This window comes from Taurulus bubalis (assembly GCF_910589615.1).
Source record: "Taurulus bubalis genome assembly, chromosome: 5".
NCBI classification, from domain to species: Eukaryota; Metazoa; Chordata; class Actinopteri; order Perciformes; family Cottidae; genus Taurulus; species Taurulus bubalis.
The window spans coordinates 2,865,007-2,888,385 of NC_136593.1; the positions used below are offsets into that span (position 1 = coordinate 2,865,007).

Sequence of the window (23,379 nt, forward strand, 5' to 3'; positions counted from 1 at the left end):
ACAAACAGAAAAAAAAGAAAATGTTTACAATGTCAAGTCTCTCGGTTCCATATCGATTGGAAACACATTAAAAATGGTTTCCTCCGTTCTGTATGTCGGGTTCAAGAAGAAGTGAGACCCAAGATGGCCGCCTTGAAAAGCAGTTTTCTGCTCCATGAATTTTCCACGTAGTCTCTGTGTAAATCTCTTCCAGTTTTGTTCATTTAAGAAAATTTAAATAAAGTATCAATCTGCATTGAAAGAAAACGCGTCTGTAGTTGCTGCTAGTGGTGTTCAAGAGTGGGGTCCGTGAAAATGTCAGTACGGTGCGCCATAACATGTATAATATATAATAATAGATCATGAAGATAACTGTATGCCACTGTGGCGGTGGGGCGTGGTTAGGCTCAGCTGCAGAGGGGACGGAGTGGAGGAGTGGCTCAGGGAACGATGCTGGAAGGAAGTGAAATTAACCTCAGCTGCAACGGATGTTTTGAGTGTGTATCTCCCCAATATGTACCCTATATTCACGCTGGGGCAGATGCTGGGGTCCATTAACACATATTTGTTTCTATTCATGTTGAGCCCCATGTGGTTGATTCTAGGAGACGGATGTAATTTAAAAGTGTCAAACACCAACAGAGGAATCCAGTAAACCATTTAAAAAATGCAGGGATGTTTTTATTGGTATTTTAAACATGTGCCACAATGAAAAGGATGATTTGACAATTAGCTATTGGACATTTTATTGTATTTTTTAAAAAAGAGAAGTGTTCATCACAATTTTCATATTTAGTTTAAATTAATTCAATAATTGGACCTAAATAACTGGAGGTAGAATACCGTTCCTACTGTCACTGCTAAAAAAACAAATCATGACATTTTAAGGTGATTTGGATAAACAGTATCATATCATCAACATATGACATAATTGTTCTTGTATTGTCTCTTTTTCATGTTTTACTTTGCATTTTATATTACTGTGCAAATCAACAAAAGCTCAGCTGTTAATTGTTCACTTGATGTTTGATTTAAACCATTAAAGACGACTTCTGACTGGACCGATTACCGGTGAGCTTTGTCTTTGCGACGGTCCGTCAATCGAAGTAATAGTTCTGCACAAAGATGGCGCGACCCCTTTTGAAGATGGGAGAAAAGTTATAGATGAGCGCTTGCTCCTCCTCCATGGGGCTGGAGAAATGGTGCTGGCTCTTCATGGCTGGAGGGGAGAAAGAGAGGGGAAAAGGGAGTTAAGAAATTTACAGCTGCTATTTCCTTCGTAACAAAACCACACTGTTTGAGAATTAAATGAGATCTAAGCATTCAAAGTCTTTCCAGACAATCCTTCTGATTGGCAATTAGTTTTGACATTTTTACATCTCGTCTGCGACCAGCTTTGGATTCGTTCAAGGATACGTGCTTGAAAACAAGATGGTACATCTAAACTGGTTATTCCTCATAAAGAATTTCTAGTTAATAAGTTGCTCATAGTACAATAGTCATCTTTTGTAGGATCACTCAGAGTTGACTTCTGTGTCATTTAAGTTCAAGAACAATTCAAGAGTTATAGCGGTTTAGAATTAACAGAAAATAAAATGTATTTTTACAATTAACACTTAAAATGATGAAGGCAGTAAATGATAATGCAGAAGAAAATGTTAACCATGGTGTTTCATTTTTACCTCTTTAAGATTTCATTCAACCTTTTTTTTGTCAAAATGAAAAGGAGAAAATAAATTAAAATAGAACTCGACAAAGAGTAGTCTAGGATTTTTCTTAACACATAGATCAGATCTTTGTGTCTCACAGCCTTATTTCCATCACATTTCCATGAATCAGTGATCTAGTCTTTTGGATATAATCTGCTATGAAATAAAGAGTAACAACCTGATAAGCTGGGGTGATAAAAGCATATAGAGACACCACATGCTACCTTCAGAGACAAAGAAGCTGCCCGTGTAGAAGCAGGCTCTGACAGCAGCGGTGGAGTGAACCATGCCCGGCTTATCTATCCACTCAAAGGAGCTTTTCTCTGGATGCCACTGCACTGCATAAAATGGGTAGCGGTAGGCTGAGGAGAACCAGAAACATTGTCAGCAGACGATCATTACAATCATCAATACCCCTATTTCATCATCTCTATTTCCAAATGTCGTCTGAATCGGAATAATCAGCATCACTCTCATTATTATCTGAAACACCAGTTCAATTATGAGGTGATGGTGCCATCTAGCTGAAATAACAATGTGCACTAATCTTTGATTGTCTCATGAACAACATAAAATAATACAAAGCGATTAAACTGCAAAGTAGTCAGGGAGTAATGGTACCTTCCATGGTGGAGATGAACTCTTTCTTCCCATCATTGTTGGTGGACAGGACCTTGTAAAACCTCTTCAGCTTGGCATTTCGGCTAAAGTTCTGTTGGTTCAATGGCAGAGATTTTAGGTTTTGACTTGTATTAATATAGTTTTCAAAGCTCTGAAGTGGCTTTGCTTCTTCTGCATGGAAGATAAATAAAAGAAATACTCCACAACTCGTTGAAAGTGCACTCTTACATGAGACATGTACAATATGAAGTTGTCCGTCTAGTATCAGAATTAGTATGAATCTTTTGCTCCTCATTTCAAAGGTATGGATGAGGATTAAACCCATGATATCATCTCTATTATCAATTTGAGATCACAAGGAGATGAGTAAACTCCTTAAAAGGCATGGGGGTTGCTACTATGGTATTTGGATTTCAAAACCAATGCTCTAGCACTTGGCCAGATAGCCTGTAGATATGCTTACAGGGCATTATTTTTCGTAGGCATTGCCACGAATGTTGGAGGAGACCAGCCTGAACTGAGCCACAATCAATCAAAACCTTGTTTCTGATGTCACATACAGGATCCCTTACAGCAAGCTCCTTTTAAACGAGACATGGATAGAGGTAGAACCCATAAGACCAAGACTTGGTCAACACACCTTCTTATTTTTTAATTTATTAAGTTATTAAGTGAACAAGATGCATCATACAGCATTTTAACTGAAAAGCAGTGATGGTGGAATTCACTTATTCACTCAAATAAATCCACTATATGTTTCAACTGAAAAGTCGTGTGTTAACAAAGAACCATGTTCAAAGACCTCATTGTATCAAGCACTTAATAAGGCATGGATGGAGTTTGAACCCATGATCTTTGGTTTACAAGACCAACACCTTACCACTTGGCCACCACACCTTTGATCAAAGAACCCTACAGTCAAAAAACAGTGGGTTTTGATGTCAGTGAAAACAGATCACTGTGGAGCACCTTGAACATGGACACTCAACAGGACTCTAATGCCGTGTTCACACCGGACGCGACGCGAATTTGCGGCGCCGCGTCCACCGCGAAAGTTTACTCGCGCGAGTAGAAAGAGGGTGTTCACACCAAACGCGAATTCGCGGCGCGACCAAAGGGGCGTGGCTTAGCTCTGTTGCTTGCCTCTGTGAGAGACAAGCGACGAAGCTTTCATTTCCGCTATCGACCATGGAATAAATAACCACTAGTTCTGCTTTATATTTGTTGTGGAAGTCCCAAACATGTCGGAACATGAAACGCCCTCGTATTTGGGTTCATAACATCATCCGTAGCCGCACACAGCTCGGTGAATTTCACCGACTCCTCCAGGAACAGCGTCTAGCGTATCTCCGTAAAACGATACCGATTATGCCATCCACCATGGAAATAACCACCAGTTCTGCTTTATACTTTTTGTGTAAACTCCACATATGTCGGATCATCAAACTCCATGGTGTCTGGGTTCATAATATTATCCGTAGTCCCACAACAGCGTCTCAATGAAGCCGCTACCAGCGCTGGTTCAGGCGGAGCAGCAGCAGATTCATTCAGAAACGGGGAGAGGCGGTGGTGACGGGCAGAGCTTCTCAACGCTGATTCTCAACGCTGATTGGCTGCCGCAACTTTGCGCCCCGCGATTTCTCCGCCAGAGTTGAGATAATTCAACTCACGCGAATTCGCGCCGCGTCCTTCGCTTTGTTCGCCCCAGGTCAAACGTTCTGTTTGCGCCGCCTCCAACGCATCTATCTCGCCGCCAATTCGCAAATTCGCGCCGCAGCGCATCTGTGGATTGACTTTACATGAAAACTGGTCGTGCCGCAAATTCGCGTCGAGTCCGGTGTGAACACGGCATAAGGTGTGTCAAGTACACAAGGGCCCAATCCCAATGCCCTAACTCATGGACTCAGACTTTCAGGCGCATTCCCTTCAAAGTCCGCGAGGACTTAGGGCTGTCCCTATCGGCTTGCTCCAGATGAACTGCGCCTGGAAAGTTGACGAGCAGGCGGCAACAGCAGGGGGCGTTTACAAAAAAATGCGATCAAGTAGGACAGTTTTTACCGCCTTCGATGAATAAACCGGAAGTCAAAGAAACAGTTACTTCCTGTTCTGTCCTTATATTTCTATAACTCATTCATCTGACCGTTCCTATCTGCTTTCAAGGTATGGCTGGGATTCAAACCCATAATCTGTACCGCATCTGCCCACATCCACCCAAACCACAATGAGCACCATGAGTGATGCTGCTGTCAGTTGAATAAGAATCACAGTTTGGATAGATGATACTTTCAGGAATCTTTTCTCTTTTAGTAATTTTTGAGCAGGATTTCTATAAAGGAAGTCCCAATTTAAGTGTTAAAAACAACAAAGAAATGATGTCCTTCTTTTCTGATTGACACATTTATATTACAAAAAAGCTACCAACCTTGTTCTACTATTTGCTGTATTTCTTCACTCTCACACTTGGTCCAATCTCTACCTTAGGCTTGTTTTAAAGCTGTAGTAGGTGGGAGTAAATTCAAGTACCGATGAGGATGCTATGTAATATTTCTAAAGCTAATTTATCTGGTGCTTCTTGTCTTCTTTTGAGGTATAGTTGGGATTCAAACCCATGATGCTTGATTTGCTAGACCAATAACTTCCCACTTTACCAGATTTCCATACATTTATAGTCAGAGCTGGAATTTGTTACGTTATCTATCAAACAACATACATGATAAAGGATTCAACTGAAAAGTTTTCTGATATGTTCAAGATCAAAGACTTCAAAGTGTCAAGCACCTCATTAGGCATGGATGGGGGTCAAACCCATGATCTTTGGTTTACGAGACCAACACCTTACCACTTGGCCACCACGGCTTTGATCTAACACCCCTACAGTCGAAAATCAATGGGTTTTGATGTCAGTAAAAACAGATCGCTGTTGGGCACCTTGAACATGGACACTCAACAGGACTCTTTGGTGTGTCAAGTACACAAGGGCCCAATCCCAATGCCCTAAGTCATGGACTCAGACTTTAAGGCGCATTCCCTTCAAAGTCCGGGAGGACTTAGGGCTGTCCCTATCGGCTTGCTCCAGAAGAACTGCGCCTGGAAAGTGGACGAGAGCAGTCGGCAACAGCAGGGGGCGTTGACAAAAAATTTGGTCAAGTCGGACAGTTTTCTGCCGCCTTCGATAAATAGACAGGATGTCAAAGAAAAAGTGACTTCCTGTTCTGTCCTTATATTTCTAGTTCCTGTCTTCTTTCAAGGTATGGCTGGGATTCAAACCCATGATCTGTATGGGATCTGCCGACATCCACCCGAACCACATTGAGCACCATGAGTGATGCTGCTGTCGGTTGAATAAGAGTCACAGTTTGGATAGGGAATATTTTTAGGAATCTTTGCTCTTTTAGTAATTCTCTAGCTGGATTTCCATAAAGGAAGTCCCAATTTAAGATTTAAAAATGACAACAACAAATAAATGATTTCCGTCTTTTCTGATTAACAATTGACATATTTATATTACAAAAAAAAGCTATAAACTTTGTTCTATTATCTGCTGCATTTCTTCACTCTCACACTTGGTACAATCTCTAAATCTCTACCATAGTAGAATGGAGATTTTACTGTCAACCTGAGGCTTGTTTTAAAGCTATTGTATGTGGTAATAAATTCAAGTACCGATAAGGATGCTACGTAATATTTCGATAACTAATTTATCTGGCAGTTCTGGTCTTCTTTTGAGGTATGGTTGGGATTCAAACCAATGATGCTTGATTTGCTAGACCAATAGCTTCCCAATTTACCAGACTTCCATACATTTGTAGTTAGAGCTGGAATTTGTTACGTTATCTATCAAACAACATACATCATAAAGCATTCAACTGAAAAGCAGTCTTTGATACATCAAATACTTCCATGTATCAAGCACCTCATAAGGCATGGATGGGGGTTGAACCCATGATCTTTGGTTTACGAGACCAACGCCTTACCACTTGGCCACCATGCCTTTGATCTGACATCCCTACTGTTGAACAATAGTGGGTTTTGATGTCAGTAAATACAGATCGCTGTTGGGCACCTTGAACATGGACACTCAACAAGACTCTTAAGTGTGTCACGTACACAAGGGCCCAATCCCAATGGCCTAAGTCATGGGCTCAGACTTTCAGGCGCATTCCCTTCAAAGTCCGCGAGGACTTAGGGCTGTCCCTATCGGCTTGCTCCAGATGAACTGCGCCTGGAAAGTGGACAAGAGCAAGGGGCAACAACAGGGGGTGCTGACAAAGAAATGTGATCAAGTCGGACAGTTTTTAGCCGCCTTCAATGAATAAACAGGAAGTCAAAGAAACAGTTACTTCCTGTTCTGTCCTTATATTTCTATAACTCATTCATCTAACAGTTCCTGCCTGCTTTTAAGGTGAGGCTTGGATTCAAACCCATGAGGTTTGGTTTGCAAAAACCCCAACACCTTCACACTTGTGCAGTCACATAACATGTTTTGGTGTCATCAAGGTGTCGAGAACCTCACTGCTTAATGTGTTTAGTGTCATTTGTATGGGATCCGCCCAGATCCACCCGAACCACATTGATCACCATGAGTGATGCTGCTGTCAGTTGAATAAGACTCACTGTTTGGATAGGTGTTAGTTTTAGGAATCTTTGCTCTTTTAGTAATTTTCTAGCAGGATTTCCATAAAGGAAGTCCCAATTTAAGTGTTAAAAAAAATGACAAATATATATTTTCCTTCTTTTCTGATTAACAATTGTCACATTTATTTTTCAAAAAAGCTACTAACCTTGTTCTATTACCTTCTGTATTTCTTCACTCTCACACTTGGCCCAATCTCTAAATGTGTTGACCATTGTAGAAGGGAGGTTTTACTGTTAACTTGAGGCTTGTTTTAAAGCTATAGTTGGTGGGAGTAAATTCAAGTACAGATGAGGATGCTATGTAATGTTTCTAAAGCTAATTTATCTGGCAGTTCTTGGCTTCTTTTGAGGTATGGTTGGGATTCAAACCCAAGATGCTTGATTTGAAAGACCAACAACTTCCCACTTTACCAGACTTCCATACATTTATAGTTAGAGCTGGAATTTGTTACGTTATCTATCAAAAAACATAAATCATAAAGCGTTCAACTGAAAAGTAGTCTTTGATACATCAAATACTTCCATGTATCAAGCACCTCATAAGGCATGGATGGGGGTTGAACCCATGATCTTTGGTTTACGAGACCAACGCCTTACCACTTGGCCACCACGCCTTTGATCTGACATCCCTACTGTTGAAAAATAGTGGGTTTTGATGTCAGTAAAAACAGATCGCTGTTGGGCACTTTGAACATGGACACTCAACAGGACTCTTAGGTGTGTCACGTACACAAGGGCCCAATCCCAATGCCCTAACTCATGGACTCAGACTTTCAGGCGCATTCCCTTCAAAGTCCGCGAGGACTTAGGGCTGTCCCTATCGGCTTGCTCCAGATGAACTGCGCCTGGAAAGTTGACGAGCAGGCGGCAACAGCAGGGGGCGTTTACAAAAAAATGCGATCAAGTAGGACAGTTTTTACCGCCTTCGATAAATAAACAGGAAGTCAAAGAAACAGTTACTTCCCGTTCTGTCCTTATATTTCTATAACTCATTCATCTGACCGTTCCTATCTGCTTTCAAGGTATGGCTGGGATTCAAACCCATGATCTGTACCGCATCTGCCCACATCCACCCGAACCACATTGAGCACCATGAGTGATGCTGCTGTCAGTTGAATAAGAATCACAGTTTGGACAGATGATACTTTCAGGAATCTTTGCTCTTTTAGTCATTTTTGAGCAGGATTTCTATAAAGGAAGTCCCAATTTAAGTGTTAACAACAAAGAAATGATGTCCTTCTTTTCTGATTGACACATTTATATTACAAAAAAGCTACCAACCTTGTTCTACTATTTGCTGTATTTCTTCACTCTCACACTTGGTCCAATCTCTACCTGAGGCTTGTTTTAAAGCTGTAGTAGGTGGGAGTAAATTCAAGTACCGATAAGGATGCTACGTAATATTTCGATAACTAATTTATCTGGCAGTTCTTGTCTTCTTTTGAGGTATGGTTGGGATTCAAACCCATGATGCTTGATTTGCTAGACCAATAGCTTCCCACTTTACCAGATTTCCATACATTTGTAGTTAGAGCTGGAATTTGTTACGTTATCTATCAAACAACATACATCATAAAGCATTCAACTGAAAAGTAGTCTTTGATACATCAAATACTTCCATGTATCAAGCACCTCATAAGGCATGGATGGGGGTTGAACCCATGATCTTTGGTTTACGAGACCAACGCCATACATCTGACATCCCTACTGTTGAAAAACAATGGGTTTTGATGTCAGTAAAAACAGATCGCTGTTGAGCACCTTGAACATGGACACTCAACAGGACTCTTAGGTGTGTCACGTACACAAGGGCCCAATCCCAATGCCCTAAGTCATGGACTCAGACTTTCATGCGCATTCCCTTCAAAGTTCGCGAGGACTTAGGGCTGTCCCTATCGGCTTGCTCAAGGTGAACTGCGCCTGGAAAGTGGACAAGAGCAAGGGGCAACAACAGGGGGCGCTGACAAAGAAATGTGATCAAGTCGGACAGTTTTTAGCCGCCTTCGATGAATAAATAGAAAGTCAAAGAAACAGTTACTTCCTGTTCTGTCCTTATATGTCTATAACTCATTCATCTGACAGTTCCTGCCTGCTTTTAAGGTGAGGCTTGGATTCAAACCCATGATCTTTGGTTTGCAAAAACACCAATACATTCACACTTGTGCAGTCACATAACATGTTTTGGTGTCATCAAGGTGTCGAGAACCTCACTGCTCAGTGTGTTTAGTGTCATTTGTATGGGATCCGCCCACATCCACCCGAACCACATTGATCACCATGAGTGATGCTGCTGTCAGTTGAATAAGAGTCACAGTTTGGATAGAAGATACTTTTAGGAATCTTTGCTCTTTTAGTAATTTTCTAGCAGGATTTCCGTAAAGGAAGTCCCAATTTAAGTGTTAAAAATAAAAACAACAAATATATAACTTCTTCTTTTCTGATTAACAATTGACACATTTAGATTTCAAAAAAGATACAAACCTTGCTTTATGATCTTCTGTATTTCTTCACTTTCACACTTGGCCCAATCTCTAAATGTGTTAACCATTGTAGAAGGGAGGTTTTACTGTTAACTTGAGGCTTGTTTAAAAGCTATAGTTGGTGGGAGTAAGCTCAAGTAACGATGAGGATGCTATGTAATATTTCGATAACTAATTTATCTTGCAGTTCTTGGCTTCTTTTGAGGTATGGTTGGGATTCAAACACATGATGCTTGATTTGAAAGACCAACAACTTCCCACTTTACCAGACTTCCATTCATTTGTAGTCAGAGCTGGAATTTGCTACGTCATCTATCAAACAACATGCATCATAAAGCATTCAAGTGAAAAGTAGTCCATTGACAAATAACCATTTACTGATATGTTCAAGATCAAAGACGTCGATGTATCAAGCGCCTCATAAGGCATGGATGGGGGTTGAACCCATGATCTTTGGTTTACGAGACCAACACCTTACCACTTGGCCACCACGCCTTTGATCTGACATCCCTACTGTTGAAAAATAGTGGGTTTTGATGTCAGTAAATACAGATCGCTGTTGGGCACCTTGAACATGGACACTCAACAAGACTCTTAAGTGTGTCACGTACACAAGGGCCCAATCCCAATGGCCTAAGTCATGGGCTCAGACTTTCAGGCGCATTCCCTTCAAAGTCCGCGAGGATTTAGGGCTGTCCCTATCGGCTTGCTCCAGATGAACTGCGCCTGGAAAGTTGACGAGCAGGCGGCAACAGCAGGGGGCGTTTACAAAAAAATGCGATCAAGTAGGACAGTTTTTACCGCCTTCGATGAATAAACAGGAAGTCAAAGAAACAGTTACTTCCCGTTCTGTCCTTATATTTCTATAACTCATTCATCTGACCGTTCCTATCTGCTTTCAAGGTATGGCTGGGATTCAAACCCATGATCTGTATCGCATCTGCCCACATCCACCCGAACCACATTGAGCACCATGAGTGATGCTGCTGTCAGTTAAATAAGAGTCACAGTTTGGATAGATGATACTTTAAGGAATCTTTGCTCTTTTAGTAATTTTCTAGTAGGATTTCCATAAAGGAAGTCCCAATTTATGTGTTAAAAATAAAAACAACAAATATATAATTTCCTTCTTTTCTGATTAGAAATTGACACATTTATATTTCAAGAAAGCTACCAACCTTGCTTTATGATCTTCTGTATTTCTTCACTCTCACACTTGGCCACACCTCTAAATATGTTGACCATTGTAGAAAGGAGATTTTACTGTTAACCTGAAGCTTGTTTTAAAGCTATAGTAGTTGGGAGTAAATTCAAGTACTGATGAGGATGCTATGTAATATTTCAATAGGTAATTCATCTGGCAGTTATTGTCTTCTTTTGAGGTATGGTTGGGATTCAAACCCATAATGCTTGATTTGCTAGAATAACTTCCCACTTTACCAGACTTCCAGCCATTTGTAGTCAGAGCTGGAATTTGTTACGTTATCTAGCAAACAACATGCATCATAAAGCATTCAACTGAAAAGTAGTCTGTTGACAAAGATTTGGCCAAAGACTTCGATGTATCAATCACATTGTAAGGCATGGATGGGGGTTGAACCCATAATCTTTGGTTTACGAGACCAACACCTTACCACTTGGCCACCACGCCTTTGATCTGACATCCCTACTAAGTCGGACAGTTTTCTGCCGCCTTCGATAAATAGACAGGATGTCAAAGAAAAAGTGACTTTCTCTTCTGTCCTTATATTTCTAGTTCCCGTCTGCTTTCAAGGTATGGCTGGGATTCAAACCCATGATCTGTATGGGATCTGCCGACATCCACCCGTACCACATTGAGCACCATGAGTGATGCTGCTGTCGGTTGAATAAGAGTCACAGTTTGGATAGGGAATACTTTCAGGAATCTTTGCTCTTTTAGTAATTTTCTAGCAGGATTTCCATAAAGGAAGTCCCAATTTAAGTGTTAAAAATGACAACAACAAAGAAATAATGTTCTTTGTTTCTGATTAACAATTGACACATTTATATTACAAAAAAGCTACCAACCTTGTTCTATTATCTTCTGCATTTCTTCACTCTCACACTTGGCCCAATCTCTAAATGTGTCTTTAAATCTCGACCATTGTACAATGGATATTTTACTCTTAACCTGAGGCTTGTTTTAAAGCTAATTTATGTGGGAATAAATTCAAGTACCGATGAGGATGCTACGTAATATTTCGATAACTAATTTATCTGGCAGTTCTGGTCTTCTTTTGAGGTATAGTTGGGATTCAAACCCATGATGCTTGATTTGCTAGAACAATAGGTTCCCACTTTACCAGACTTCCATACATTTGTAGTTAGAGCTGGAATTTGTTACGTTATCTATCAAACAACATACATCATTCAACTGAAAAGTAGTCTTTGATAATTCGATGTATCACACACCTCATAAGGCACGGATGGGGGTTGAACCCATGATCTTTGGTTTATGAGACCAATGCCTTAGCACTTGGCCACCACGCCTTTGATCAAAGAAGTCTACAGTCAAAAAACAGTGGGTTTTGATGTCAGTAAAAACATATCGCTGTTGAGCATCTTGAACATGGAAACTTAAGAGGACTCGGTGTGTCAAGTACACCAGCTTATGGTTTTAAGGTGAGGCTGTGATTCAAACCCATTACATTAGGTTTGCAAAAACACCAACACCGTCACGCTTGTGCAGTCATAGAGGATCCAACTTGACTCACAATTTAACAAGATGAAAACCCATCACGTGTTGTCTAATCTCTGCTGTCCAAAAACAATTATCTTTGACATTGCCTGGAGCAAAATCCCTCATTTGCAAAAAGTAAACGCGTTTTAGCTGATGGATCAGTTCTGGATGTGTTTATTGGAAGAAGAAAAAAGATGGTTATGTTGTGGTAATTTTCAAACTTTGGATATCACTTTGTGATTATTGTGTGTAAAGTACAGAGTTATAGGATGACGCAGCCTCGGATGCTATTTGATGTTACGACTTGTCTTGACACCTGGTACCTTAAAAAAGAAGAAAGAGACGAAGACGTGGGCATAAACAAGAAGGGAAATGAAAGGAGGGGAGCAGAAGAATACCTGCATAGACAGACTCCAACTGTGGAAGTTGGAGGTGATGTTTTCCTCGGTCAGAGACTGCAGCAGATCCTTGGGGAAACTTCGGAAGAGGCGGCTGGACTGGGCCGCTAAAGAGGACGGACACCGGGTTGTGGCGAGGCAGGAGGTCCGGGGGGAAGCAGATCACACAACACAGGAAGAGGGTAAGCCACGGTAAATGATAGTGAGAAAGAGTTGCTCAATACAGCCTTCCTGTTGGAAGTCATCTGACAGCAGAGTCAGCGGTACGGACCGGCCTCACATGGTTAAAGGGTAAAGGGGAGCGATGTTCAGGCTCATTTGCATGGGATCCGCCCAAATCTAACGTCACTGAACACCGTGAGTTCCTCAAACTCCATTCTTTTTATTTTTAAACCTTTTTTGATACCGCATAGGCTGATATGGTGGGACATATGCATTAAGGAAACGTAGATGTTGTTGTCTGTGTCTTTGATGTCATGCAAGTACTGGACTTAATAAACGTCTAAAAGTTGAAATTGCAGATAATCGTGGTTGGATGTTGTGTAATGGACGTATACTTGTTAAATACATCTCACAGAAAGACATCCTCTCCCATTGAAAGCATACTGTAAAATGTGAGTGAAACATTTATTTAATCTCTCTAAACTTTGCTTGACGGGAATAAAAATCAAGCAGAAATAGACAAGAAAAAGAGGAAAAGCGGAGACGTCCCGGACGTCTGAAAAGAAAGACGAGGGAACAGCCGAAGGAAAAGGGGGTCGCTGAAGAATAAGAGATAAGAAACAGGGCCGAGGACGTGGACAAGAGACGAGTACCTGGGGTCAGGGTGAGGGGCAGAGCCACAGCCAGGGTGTCGGTGAGGGTGAGCAGGTCCTTGTTGGCCGTGAGGACAGACAGCTGCTGGAGGCCCTGACAGGTTCCCCAGAGAGGGAAGTAGTCCCCGGCGTCGTTAGCCTGCAGAGGGCGATAGAGTGAGGAATGAGGATCCATCAGCGAGGAAGGAGCACCTTTGATCAGAGTGCAGCTGAGGCCCAATGTGGCATCAACGGCTTGAAGGAGACAAATCTTCCAGCTCTGTTTGCACTTTGGCGTGCGAGCGCCGAGTATCAACGTTTATACTCTCTGCATTTGTTCTCCGCAAATGCCAGAGGGCGAACAAACAAAATGTACGAAGATGAACGGCAGTCAGTTGAACAAGTCAGATATTTTCTACATCTTACCTTCAGAGCCAGGTCGTAAAAGATCTTAGCAGCTCGACTGAACTGCGACGTTTGAAGATCGATATCTCCTCCCGGCAGCAGCAACCTGAGGAGAACACACGGCGTCTACGTTCAGGAAATCATGCACATGGCAGCAACTAACAGAGTGAAGCCAGAGACCATAGATGTGTCCTTTATGTATACGTTGACTTGTACAGCCACTCGCCAAATGATTGGGACTCGACTGATGTGCATTCGCAGCTTTGAACAATATTCTGCTGTAAAATGCACAACAACATTTTATTGCTCTTTTGATCTTATTCTTAAACTTATTACTGCATGAAGCCTTTGGCCAGAGGACAAATAGAGACTGCTAAACCTACCAAGACACACCGTTGCAATGACAAGCAGAGAACTGGTTTACTCACCCGTTTATTGAGTAGAAGGTCTTTGCGTATTCTTTTTCTGTGCGATTGATTCTGGTGACAGAAAAAAGGCACAAAAAGAGAATTAAAACGAGGACAAGTAAAAGGACAAGTCAAGTCACAGTTTACATCCACGTCGGTCCAAACCGCCAATTCCTTTCCTTGTTTTTATCGTTTTAGACGTTTGTGTTAAATTGTCCGAACTTGGATGGGGATTCTGGAGTTATGGACACATTTTTGTGAGGATCCAGTGACCTTGACCTTTTACCTTTTACCAGCAAAATTGTAATCACCTCATCCGCAGCTCCAGATGGACATCTGTGCCAAACTTGGAGAAAATTCCATTCCCCTCATGAGAAGACATACTCACCAATGAGGAGCCAAAATTGTTGGACATTTGGACAAGTTTTACAGTATTTGTTCACAATCTTGGACACTCAGACGGCCTTCACTGTAGGAACCCACTGCATTCTGGGGCCTCTAGAAGGTGTCGAATATCACAAGTTACATGGGCGAGATAATCTGCACTGCGTCTTCCAGTTTTAGGCTCTTTTACAGACAACGGGTGGTTTGTAGAAAACTAACAGGAAAAGCTTCATCTCGTCCACCAGCAGAAGTGGGAACTAGTTCATCATCCACCAAGCAAAGAGACGCTAAAACACTCTGTGGAGAAGACCTTTCACATTAGTTTAGTTTAGCTTTAAGTTTATTTTGCACAATTTTAAAAGATACACAAACATAACAGAGATAAATCATATCAGAGTGCAGAAAGAGACAGAAAACCGACTGGGCTGATTTGAGGCCTCCGCCTATATAATATTAAAATGTTATAGAGAACACCCAATGATTATACATTAGATATGGCTACTACTGTAGCCTTTGTTTCGTCATTGTATCACAATATATACAAGGATGTGGGAAGTTTATCAAATTATTTATCTAATGACCAAATATCTAAAATGACATAACATTAATGAATACATTGTTTCAAGCATGAGATTAAAAAAAAGCCTTCAAATGGAGTTAGTCAGACTTAATGTTTAGCTTTTTCTTCTTATTCACTGAGAACTCACCTTCTTGGTAATCTGAGCCTTTCTACTATTGCTGAGAACCAAATGTTTTTTTGTAGTTTTGTCATGTTTTGTCGAAGGAAATGGCTCATTACAGGAGACACAAAGGGAAGACTATGTGCTGGATTACATCAGAATGCAAAGTGTTTGAGCCCAGAACCCCCGAGGTGACTTATTGTGAAGCAGCCACAGAGAATGCATTGTATGTGTCTTTGGGGGGGGTGGATGTAATCAGTTAAAAAAACAAGTGTGTTTGCTGGAAGGTTGAATTGTTCCGCAATAATTTATCAATCAAGGACCTAAAAGTTGCCCCAAAGTCTGCTATTACAGCTGAATCCAGTCTGAATGTTCCTCCAGACAGACGTGAGAGAGAGGTCACATCTGAATGTCATCATACCTGATCGGTACAACCCTCGCTCCGGCGCCCTCCAGGTATTTAATGTAGGAGGCGGCGATGTATGACGAGCCACGAGCAAACCGGTCTTCTGGAAGATTTTCCTGCGCCAACACACCTTTAGGAATAGGAGACGTAAAACAACACACTAAGTGTCCTCGATAACCTTTAAAAAAAAAAAACTATCTCCACATGGATGGATTACTGAACAGGCCGAGCACAGGGGCCCAAAGTGCCAGGGGCCTCCCAGGCCTTCACCTCCAACGCAAAGCCACTGCAAAGAGTCACAAATAAACGACAAGGAGACATAAAACATCAACAAAAAAAGAGACACAAAACATCAAGTCGACAAAATGTCTTAAAAGAGACATACAACAACTACAAGGAGACGCAAAGGGACTGCAAAGAGACACAAATAGACTACAAAGAAAGAAAGTTGACACAATGTCTTCAAAGAGAAAAAATAACTACAAAGAGTAACAAATAAACTACAAAGAGAAACAAATAAACTACAAAGAGAAACAAATGAACTATAAAGAGAAACAAATAAACTACAAAGAGAAACAAATGAACTATAAAGAGAAACAAATAAACTACAAAGAGAAACAAATAAACTACAAAGAGAAACAAATAAACTACAAAGAGAAACAAATGAACTATAAAGAGAAACAAATAAACTACAAAGAGAAACAAATAATCTACAAAGAGAAACAAATAATCTACAAAGAGAAACAAAAGAGAAACAAATACACTGAAATGAACATAATTGTCCTAAATACACTGAAAGTTATATATGAATAATGCCTCATTTTCATATTCAAACATATCTATTCATTTCATTATTATACCCCACTCTAGTGTCTCTCCTTAATATCTACTGCTTCTTCAGTGTTTGTATACGTTAATACACTGATTCTATCAGGAAGGTCCCACTTCTTTTGCTACAACAGAAAACAAATAAAGGTCAGAATGGTTTTATTTTAACCTCTGCAGACTAAACAGGCCACCTTAGTGACATATTGTTATCAGTTTATACGTGTAACTGTGTGATTATGAATGCTGTAATGCACACTGTGTAGTACCATACAGCAGACATTTGCATATGTCACCCTATTATTATTATTATTATTACTATGAGACAAACACAAAGACAAATAAAGCATGTACAAGTGTGATAAATACTTCCGGTCACATATTTAGAACACAATATAAAATACAGATGCGTGTGCACTTTTATTAAAGGGCGATATTAACGACACCATTCAGAGGGAACAGGTATATGATGCAGGTGTCATTTAACATTGTGCAACATATAAACACAAGCAGCTCGAAGGATTGGCTGATTTTTGTATATCATGATTTTATAATAACCTTCAAACACACACATACACACACACACACACACACACACACTATCTCTCTCATCTTTTCTCGAACATTCTGGACCAGAGCTGAATGTACCCGGGGCTGAATCTTACCGATGACCGGTCGCGCATTGAGCGGCTGGCTTCTCTCCGCCGCGCACAGGCACGCGCTCAGCAGCGCGCACAGCGCGGCAGTCGGCCGATACATCCCAAAAAAAACACCGGAGGGGGGATTTTAAAAAGAAAAAATAAACCCACTGGAGACGAGGGATGCAGGAGGCCGGGTTTGCTCGTTGAGGATGAAAACTGAGAATATATATTTTTTTGTCTATTATTAAAAAAAGACAAAATTCAAAAGGCACAAAATGTGCAATGACCAGAGCGAAGGTGATCTTCTCCTCCTCGGATCTCTTGCCTTTTTACTTCCTGAAGAGGAGCATCAAGTCGGTCACACGTGGGACTCGCTGGAGAAGCTTCCTGTAGAAATAGATCCGCTAGACGCGCACGTGGCGCCGCGCAGGTAGAACGGAGCAGCTGCACCTGACGAAGAAGGGGAGGAAGAGGGGAGAAGGATGAGGCGCGGAGAGCAAAGATAGTCCTCGTTTCTTTCTTTTTTTTGGTTCTCTTGTTAAAGGTGCTGACATCGTGACGTCTCTGCACAGGCTCCGCCCACATGAAACACATCTGGCGCCATGTCTGACACCCCTGAGTCACATGACACACCTTGAGAAGGTAGATCATCTGCTGAAAGCTGCTTTATGATTATGAAACAGGTGATGGGTTAATGTTAGCCCGACCTGAAAAGTAAAAAAAAAAAAGAATCAAATACATCATGATTATGTAGATTCAGGAGATATGCTGGAGCATTGAAGGTTGCTACGTCAAACAATTTGTGTGCATGCAAAGCACTTTATGAAAAGTAGGAACATGTGATATGACAGTAAAGGCAACTACTAATATGCCACATCAGCGCACTGCAATGTACCCTCCCTAAGGTCACAGGTGGTGTCTGGCGGACAAGCATAACATATACACACATGAACTTATGCATTCATATGCACGTATACTTGTCTCGAAAAGGACATTTATACTCGTCTAGATGAGATCATTCTTGCTAAAAACACGCATTGCTGGAGTTGTTGTGCACAATGTTTTTAATCCTGCATACTGAATATTTAAGACTATTTTCTATGATGATGTAATCTCTACAGTCCATTCTTGCACTCTCACACACAGACACACACCATGCTGCTGTACTGTGAATGTACACTTGACCCCTCTGGTTGTATAGAAGTCTATGCTTCATGTGGTAGCCCTTTAAGCCCTAACCCTAATAACCCTAACCCCTAATCCTATTTATTGTTTGAGTTGTGTTTAGAGGTTGTACATCGGGATTATATATTATTGTAGCCCTGATTTTTATGTTTATTTTGATATCTAACATGTTTGTTTTTTTTGGGGGGGGGAGGGGATTTACACCATGATTTTTTCTTGATTTTCCTGATATAATTTTTTTTTCCCCGATTGGGAGACCCTAGGGCTTAACAGGTTTTAAAGCTGCATTCTCTCTCCTGACCACCAGTTGGTGACTCCTCTGGTTGTATAGAAGAGACGTATAGATGAATATAGCTGTTAGCGAGGCTGTGCATCTTGAGGTACTCTTTACCTCCAGAGTGAGCGTCATGGTTCAAAAAGCCATTCAGTTGCAAAATATGAACTCACAGCCGAGCACACTCTTCTCATTCGGTGTCATTGGACTGCAGCTTATCTCAGAGCTGCAGCTGCTGTGAGTAGAAACAATCCAAAGCGCTTTTTTTCTCATTTATTCAGTAACAAAATTTTGCAACATGGCATGCATCTACGTGAGCTTTCTCTTTGTGCCCACCCTGCATCTGGGCTGCAAACATTTCTCCGTAAACTTCAGAACTTCTGCTGACCTGCACACGTGTTGTGTGTTGTGTCCTTCCACTGTAAACGACATGTTGTGTGGCCTGACTTGTTCTTGTTCTCCTCTCATTGCAGACCAATGTTTCCATGTTGGTTTCGTAACAGAGGAGAGAGAGAGAGAGAGAGAGAGAGAGAGAGAGTAGACGAGGCCGACCGAGTATGACATAATGTGTTTGCAGCGCACACTGCAGTGAGGATAAGGTGTCTTTGTGTGGTTGTTAATTCGATGGAGTCAGCAGTTTGTAATGCAGGTATACTGCCCACGGATCAGTGACTTGAGTTGCAGCACATTGCAGAGGGACAACTAGCGCTACACCTCTGCAGAAGAGCCACAAGAGGGCGCCCTCCTCCATGAAAACAGTCCTCCAAGTTTGATCGCTTCCCTTTCTGCGTCCCACGTCCCCATTAGTCACTGTTAAGTCTAACGGATCTTTTGCACCGTATGGCGGATCAGAGTCGCGGATCGGCTCAGCAAAAAAGAAAAAAGAGGGCGCAAAAATGACTCTAAGATACCGATACTAACAGCCGATCACTGATGATCCATATGAACAGATATAGATCCCTTTGGTGTTTGATTACAGCAGCCGGTCTACGAGGATCCAGACACTTTTGTTTTTTAACATGTTTTCGTCAGTTAACATAAAAACACACAAGTCAAATGATTAAAGGAAATAAAACATAATATTTTAATGGGTTAAAACACATTTTGTCATTTATAGTTTTCGTTATGAGCTGCTTAGAGGTTTTGTAAACAGCTCATAATTCATCTCTAATATCTATTCATGTTCATCTTCAACTGTATTTATTCAAGTTTCTCGCCAACGCTCCATTTGACGAGATTACATGTGACCACATCATGATAACGTCATCATTTACCTTCGCCCAGCACTCATTTTCTCTGAGCAGAGCCTGAACGCGTCATAATGTAAGGGAATGGAACCTCCGTTGGTTCTCCGTTAGCCGTGCTGCTAACGTAACTAGCTCTCCTCCTGTTGGTTCTCCTCCTGTATGGTCCATTTAGAGTCAAATAATAGACCATAAAGCGGGATCAAACAAATCAGTTTGTCATCAGCTGCTTTCCAAGGTCAAGAACGAACCGCCACACTCAACGTAACGGTTGTTGAGTTAACAAACACGCGATGACGACCTCTGAGCTGAGCTCTCGACCTGCTGCTCATCACATGTAACACCTGAGAAAGAGAGGAAACACTTTCAAGGACGACCACAATACTCGGTACTGCGTGTGTTTGCATCCCGCCTGTGTCGCACCGAGGTTCACCTCTACGTTACGGGAGGCGAGGGCGACGGTGGAGCTACGGGAGGGGATTTATTTGTATTTTGTATTCTACCGAGGATGTGGGCACGCAGTTCTGCTTTTGAATGCTAAATGGGACGAAAAGGTTAAAGTGTCAATAATTAAAGATCAAGTATGTGTGCTGTGAAAAGGGATGAAAACCACAGAAGAAGAATATTCACAAAAGCACCCGGACGATGAATACGTGTTGGACAGGAGAACATTTCCTGATGTGTTTATAGAAAACCTATTTTTAGGCCCTTTCTTCGGAAATTCTATATACCCAAACTAAAAAGGGTGTATCTCTGCAACCACTAGGGCTATTTTAATAATGTTGGTTATAATAAAAGGTACACATGTGAGATTTAGTTCAGATGTGTAAATATCAGTCTATATGTTACTGGTTAAGAGTAAATGAAGATGACACACAGAAAACAATGAAAAGGTTTCAGGTCCGCCTATAAAAAAATCACTTTCAGGATGATTATTTCTTTGAAATGATGCAACTGTAAGGTCCAACTCTAACCCAAATCATAGCTCAATATGTGAACATTCTCTAACCCAAATCATAACTCAATATGTGAACATTCTCTAACCCAAATCATAGCTCAATATGTGAACATTCTCTAACCCAAATCATAGCTCAATATGTGAACATTCTCTAACCCAAATCATAGCTCAATATGTGAACATTCTCTAACCCAAATCATAACTCAATATGTGAACATTCTCTAACCCAAATCATAGCTCAATATGTGAACATTCTCTAACCCAAATCATAACTCAATATGTGAACATTCTCTAACCCAAATCATAGCTCAATATGTGAACATTCTCTAACCCAAATCATAACTCAATATGTGAACATTCTCTAACCCAAATCATAACTCAATATGTGAACATTCTCTAACCCAAATCATAGCTCAATATGTGAACATTCTCTAACCCAAATCATAACTCAATATGTGAACATTCTCTAACCCAAATCATAACTCAATATGTGAACATTCTCTAACCCAAACCATAACTCAATATGTGAACATTCTCTAACCCAAATCATAACTCAATATGTGAACATTCTCTCTGCAAAGGTTGACTTTGATTAAATGAAGCAGAACAAAGTTAGAGAGGGTTTAGAACAGAGAACATTCAGGCGAGGACTCCAAATTTGCATTGGGGCACATTTGATTTTTTTCATGTACCAAACCATATATTTCACTTGTATATTACTTATGGTGTTCAATACATTGACATACAGCAGTTTTGGTCTTTTTTTTATGAAACAAGCTATGATTTATAGTTTTATGAAACAATTGCTCAGTCAGGATTGGTTTTTAAAAGGTTAAGAGCCTAAGGACCAGCTGACCTGTCAATCATAACCTGCATATCCTTTTTCAAATCTGTGTTGTTACAACTTTAGATTTCTGAATAACAACAGCAGAAATATTCCTAGTGTGCAGTATATATATATATATATATATATATATATATATATATATATTAAAAGAGCGCATTGGCTGTAAGTGACCCGTAGCTGAAAATAAAACACCCACAATCCTTTGCGTACGATGCGTTACATGACATAATCCTTTCCCATCTGAACGTGAATTGATACTTTTTGTTTCGACCAAACCGGAGTTGGTGATTAATGGAAACAGAAGAAAGAGCTAACTGGCTTTTGATTTAGTTTCCGTCGAGCTTGAATGAAGTGGCTTTCAAAATGGAGTCTGGTGTCTCAGATGAGAGCTCATTGATGGCATGTTTTGTAATTTTAATTGTAAAAATACCTGTTGATTTAATTGATTTCTTCTACATGTTTTGAATCTGTGTGCTGAAAAATCAATATTTCTACTAGATCAAATGTTCTAAATAAAGCAAATGCAGGAAAAGCCTTAAAGTCCCATAAGACCCATAAAGTACAGACGCTCATGCACTCATGCATCCAGCTGGGACAAACTTCTTCCTCACAACACAAACTGTGAACCCTTGCTCATATATCCGCTGTGCAAAGGATTGTGGGTCAGAATTACCAGAACAGCGTGCTGGTGTGCGACCAGTTAACAGGCTGGAATGTTTTGTTCTCATTCTACATTTAACATATATATACATATAAAATCTTGTTTCCGACATACGATATATGAATATTGGAACGATCGAGGGAGGAAACATTCTGGATGTCTTGAACATTCATAACAGATTTCCACTAGAATTAAAAGACAGACAAAAACTTTAGTGGGTTTCAACTTTGGCCGCATGGAATCAGCTGCTGCTGTTATTAAGTGTTAATGCATCCATAACCTGCATCCATAACCTGCATCCATAACCTGCATCCATAACCTGCATCCATAACCTGCATCCATAACCTGCATCCATAACCTGAAATGCACACATGACTAAATATTGATCAAAACGCACAAAGTTATTCACCTGGATGCTGGAATTGACATGTGTTGTCTTGAAAAGCAAAAAAAAACAACAACAACTTTTGAAGTGAAAATGATCTGAAGAGAGAAAGAGAGAGAGAGAGAGAGAGAGAGAGAGAGAGAGAGAGAGAGGATGACACAGTAAATTAAGGACAATAAAGTGCAGACAATTAGAGGAGAGATGGAGGGACAAGGGGGGACAGAAAGAGAGAGAGAAAGAAAGAGAATGAAAGAGAGAGAGAGAGAAAGATAGGGAGAGAGAGAGAGAGAGGGGTGACTGGACTCTCTTAGCAGAGAGAGAGAGTACGAGGGGGAGAGTAAGAGAGAGAGAGAGAGAGAGTAAGAGAGAGAGAGGTTACTGGACTCTCTTAGCAGAGAGAGAGAGAGAGGGAGAGAGAGAGAGAGAGGGAGAGAGTAAGAGAGAGAGAGAGAGAGAGGGAGGGAGAGAGAGAGAGAGAGAGAGAGGGAGGGAGGGAGAGAGAGAGAGAGAGGGAGGGAGGGAGAGAGAGAGAGAGAGAGGATGACACAGTAAATTAAGGACAATAAAGTGCAGACAATTAGAGGAGAGATGGAGGGACAAGGGGGGACAGAAAGAGAGAGAGAAAGAAAGAGAATGAGAGAGAGAGAGAGAATGAAAGAGAGAGAGGGAGAATGAAATATAGAGTGAGAGAGAGAATGAAATAGAGAGAGAGAGAGAGAGAAAGATAGGGAGAGAGAGAGACAGAGAGGGGTGACTGGAC

At 40.9% G+C, this 23,379-nt stretch overlaps 1 protein-coding gene across 1 annotated transcript; it reads right to left on the reverse strand.

The window, feature by feature from the left end:
• Window positions 1–686: 686 nt before the first annotated feature.
• LOC306736547 (gamma-glutamyl hydrolase) lies at window positions 687–17,183 on the reverse strand (the record flags this gene model as incomplete). The annotated part of the gene is made up of 9 exons (XM_079218193.1): window positions 687–1,198; window positions 1,913–2,050; window positions 2,310–2,400; window positions 12,524–12,630; window positions 13,339–13,477; window positions 13,744–13,828; window positions 14,151–14,201; window positions 15,615–15,729; window positions 17,090–17,183. 9 exons carry the CDS (start codon window positions 17,181–17,183, stop codon window positions 1,077–1,079), a joined length of 942 nt encoding a protein of 313 aa, XP_079074319.1. The 3' UTR covers window positions 687–1,076.
• Between the last annotated feature and the right edge of the window lie 6,196 nt (window positions 17,184–23,379).